Source organism: Macadamia integrifolia, unplaced genomic scaffold (genome assembly GCF_013358625.1).
Source record: "Macadamia integrifolia cultivar HAES 741 unplaced genomic scaffold, SCU_Mint_v3 scaffold2959, whole genome shotgun sequence".
Classification (NCBI taxonomy): Eukaryota; Viridiplantae; Streptophyta; class Magnoliopsida; order Proteales; family Proteaceae; genus Macadamia; species Macadamia integrifolia.
In genome coordinates this window covers 1-3,791 of record NW_024869090.1, presented here as the reverse complement: position 1 = coordinate 3,791, position 3,791 = coordinate 1, and the positions used below count along the sequence as shown (strand labels likewise).

Genomic DNA, 3,791 nt, shown 5'->3' with positions numbered 1-3,791 from the left:
AAAAAAAAAAAACCCAATCAGTCTTGATATAACTCTAGAATGAGTCGTCATAGCATAGGACCAAAATCCTGTGAGGACCTATTTGTTTTAAGTTATATAGGTATTCCTCTCTCCATTTACATATTTACAGTCGCTGGATCTAACAAAAGAGCATTCTATATTGCGTAGAGTATTTTAGCATCCTAAGAATTTCTAAAGTGAGCAGAGTCCAATCATAAACAAATCATAAAATAGAAAACACATGGAAAAAGATCAACTATATAGGTTTTCTATGACTACCTTGAAATCGGAAAACATGTGAAAATGGTGATTGAAGAAAATTAATGAAATAAAGGAGAATTAGAGCCTTGAGAAAGAAATTATATATCACTACCTTGCCATGTGGATTTTTTTTTCCCTTTTACTTGCCAAAGACAAGTTGGAAACAATAGCACATTATTAAATACATCGGACTTGTAACATTTCAGAAAGCAAAAAAATAAATAAAGTAACTGTTGGATGCATTCTCTTCGCATCTACTAATTAATCATATCTCACAGATAAAATAGCATTTTCCAGGTTCTCTCTCTCTCTCTCTCTCTCTCTCTCTCTCTCTCTCATTTTTTTTTCTTTTGCTAATGATGGGTATCCAAGCTTCGGCTTGACTAGTCCCACAAGCCCATACTGACCCACAATCACATGGACCGATTCATACTAGGGTTGAGTAAAAACCACACAACTTTCACCGAAAGTAGTGAAGAACACTAAACACTACATGTGAGTGTCTCCGAGGTAAGAGGAGTTGAACTCAGAACCTAACGTCTCATAAGGAGAAGGTCCCTTGCCAATTCTGATACCTCCTGGGGCTCTCTCTCTCTCTCCTTTGTATAAATGTACTTAAACATCATGAATTAATTGTATGGATCAGAATATACATAGGGAATTTCAATTTTGGTGTACCGGAAGTGAGATTCCGGAATGGATGAGCCATCGAAATATGGGGTCTTCAGTATCCTTTTTCGTTAACCATATGCATACAACAGATTATAATAAGGTATTGACTGTCTACCTAATGTACCAACACATACAATTATTTGACGCTACATAAATGCATAAACAAATAAATTGAGAGAGTTGTGAGACATTACTTCTTATTTTAAATTTCAACGGCAGATCTGAAAAGATAAGGCTTTGGAGGCACAGAAACTTCAACAATCCCTTCCAGCATCTGTACAACCTTCCTCATTTTGGGTCTTAGTGATGGATCCTCTTGAATACACCAAATTGCTATCTTCAGTAGCCTCTCTAGCCTTCCTATATCATTCATTGCTTTCATATCATTCTCCACCAAAGCATCTAGCCTTCCTTCTCGATAGCAATCATAAGCCATGAAGAGGTGCTAACTCCGGCAGAGAGAGATTCGCCTAAGCTCACATTACCATAAGTTTGAGCCAAGGCAGAAAAGGGTTGAAGAGGAAGAAGAAGAAGAAGAAACAAGAGGAAAGACATTGCATATGTAGAATTAGAATACCTGAAAGGAAAGGGTTTCACAGTGATATTCTGGATTCAAGTCCAGCAGTAGTCTTCTTTTATATATATATATATATATATATATATATATATATAAAAGTAGAGGAATCCATTTACTTTATAATGAGGGGCCCACGGCCACTCCTCTTAAAAGGTGAGACGTACAGAGATCGCAAGTTTTTCAAACCTACAATTGTAATATTGTTAGGTCGTAAAACGTGAAGGGGAAGGAAGAAGAGAAAAATCGTCGAAAAGATGGGGAAAATTATTCTCGGCGTCCTCCCTTGTCTATACCTTTAGAAATTTTGCAGATCTTGTTTACCTTAATATTCACGGAGATAATTCAGTACTTAACGAGATGGGATCCGATGTTTGTATGATTACTTGATCGGATCATATGCGTCATATCCTCTTTATCTTTGTAATGATAGAATGAAAATACTCCTCTTTATCCTTGTAATGACAAAATGTGGCCAAATGATCATACCAGACTACTACCAGTAACAGATTCATTTTCATCATTGACAGTCATTTTTGCAGAGATTGGATCCTAATCAAGGATTTAGGGGATGGTATCCCATATTGACCCAGATTAAATAAGATTGGTGGGTATCAATAGATTTTGTTCCTACTTTTTAAAAATAAATAAGTAATTTTTTACTATTTTACCCCAAAAATTATAGGGATAAAAGATGGTTAGACCCAAATTAAATGTAGCATTTTTTTTTTTTTCTTGTTAGGAAAATCAAACCTAAGACTGTACATCTATTCACACAATCCCTAATTCACAACTTATGTAGTAATTTGATATGTTTCCACTTTAAACAAAAATTAAAGGGCATGTAACCTAACTGTTGGTTTTTTTATCCTTCTCGTGTCTCACGCTTTTCTGAACCTTCTATTTCCTTTCCAGCTTTTTGACGATTTTTCCCCGTTGTTTTCCTAGTGTTTTAGCATTATAATGTTTAGGCATTGGGATGCATTATTTTGACTCAGGAGCGGAGTTGTGTTTGATTGCTTTTGATCCCGTGGTCCTCTCTTTTAACTGTTGTAGTGATCGGTCGGTGTTTCTTTCACAGAATTAATGGTTTTGAAATTCTAGTATCGTTGACTTTGACTTGATGTAACCACAATACCGTGTCGTCAGGTCCACACAACAAATTGTGGCTTCAATTAGAATTAGACATATATTCCCTTACCATTATTTCCACGGCCAATTACTATCACATTGCTACTCCTTAGAAAAGAGGCGAAGTTCCCCAAACATACGCTAGAACCATTTGCCATTGAGCTGGAAGCTCATTCCCAAAGAAAAGTCATCATCCCCCTTCTCCTGCGAAGGGTACTTTACAGTAGCTGTCCAATCAAAATTCAAAAGTAGCACTCAGTCTATTTAAAAGTGTAAGAGACGCTTTCCTCCTTAAACAATCATTCTTTAATGTCTAATCAACTTCATTTTTCCCACACCTAAGGTAAAGTAAATGGTTGATGACAGCTGGGACCTACCCCTTGTATGATGACTCCGTAATTCTTGTAGTCTTCTAAATGAAAGCTTGTTGCTATGACCAATTTTCTGTGACCAATTTTTTGAAATCTATCAGGCCATTTTTCTCATTCTGGTGATCCGGGTACCTAGTCAATCAGAAGCATGGATTTAGGAATCGGATTGGATAAGATTGGTGTGTATCCATCATTTTTGTCCTTGTTCGGTTAAAAAAAAAAATTATTTTTTTAGGGAAATTTACAATGCCACCCTTTGGAGAATGTCGCAATTATAAGACCACCCCCTCAGTTTCACCAAATTATACTCAGACCTTCTACCGTTAATCATTGTTAAGGAATATACCTTATATGTTGATGTCAGCAATTATATTTTATTTTAAATACCAAAATACCCTTATTAAATTTGAAGTATAATAAGTTTCTATTTTTTTCACCCAAATCGATAGATTTGCTCCTCATTCTAAGACCTGATTTATCGTTCTCCTGAACCGTGGGAATTCCGGACTGATACCGCAATCAATTCAAAGATGGGATCCTCCTCACATTAATGAGGGGGCCATTTAATTTTTGCAAGGAAGGGGCCACTTGAAGGTAAGGAGTTCTACTCTCTTGTGAATCCATTTATTTTGGTTGTGAGAAGATTGAAATTTGCTAAGGCTGCAATTGGCATCGTTCTAAAAAAATGGTTTTGGAGTTTTTTTATTCTATTGGAATGAAAAAAACGGAATAAAGTCTTCGATGCATTGCTTCTGTTTTTTTGGAACAAAAAGTGAAAAAAA

General features: G+C 35.9%; 1 protein-coding gene across 1 annotated transcript in view; it reads right to left on the bottom strand.

Moving 5' to 3' along the window:
• The window catches only part of LOC122067528 (G-type lectin S-receptor-like serine/threonine-protein kinase LECRK2), a 7,402-nt gene extending 5,361 nt beyond the window's left edge, over nt 1-2,041 (bottom strand). Inside the window, exon 1 of the mRNA XM_042631375.1 lies at nt 1,997-2,041. Within this exon, the coding sequence (XP_042487309.1) occupies nt 1,997-2,041 (45 nt within the window). The remainder of the gene's footprint in view (nt 1-1,996) is intronic.
• Nucleotides 2,042-3,791: the final 1,750 nt, after the last annotated feature.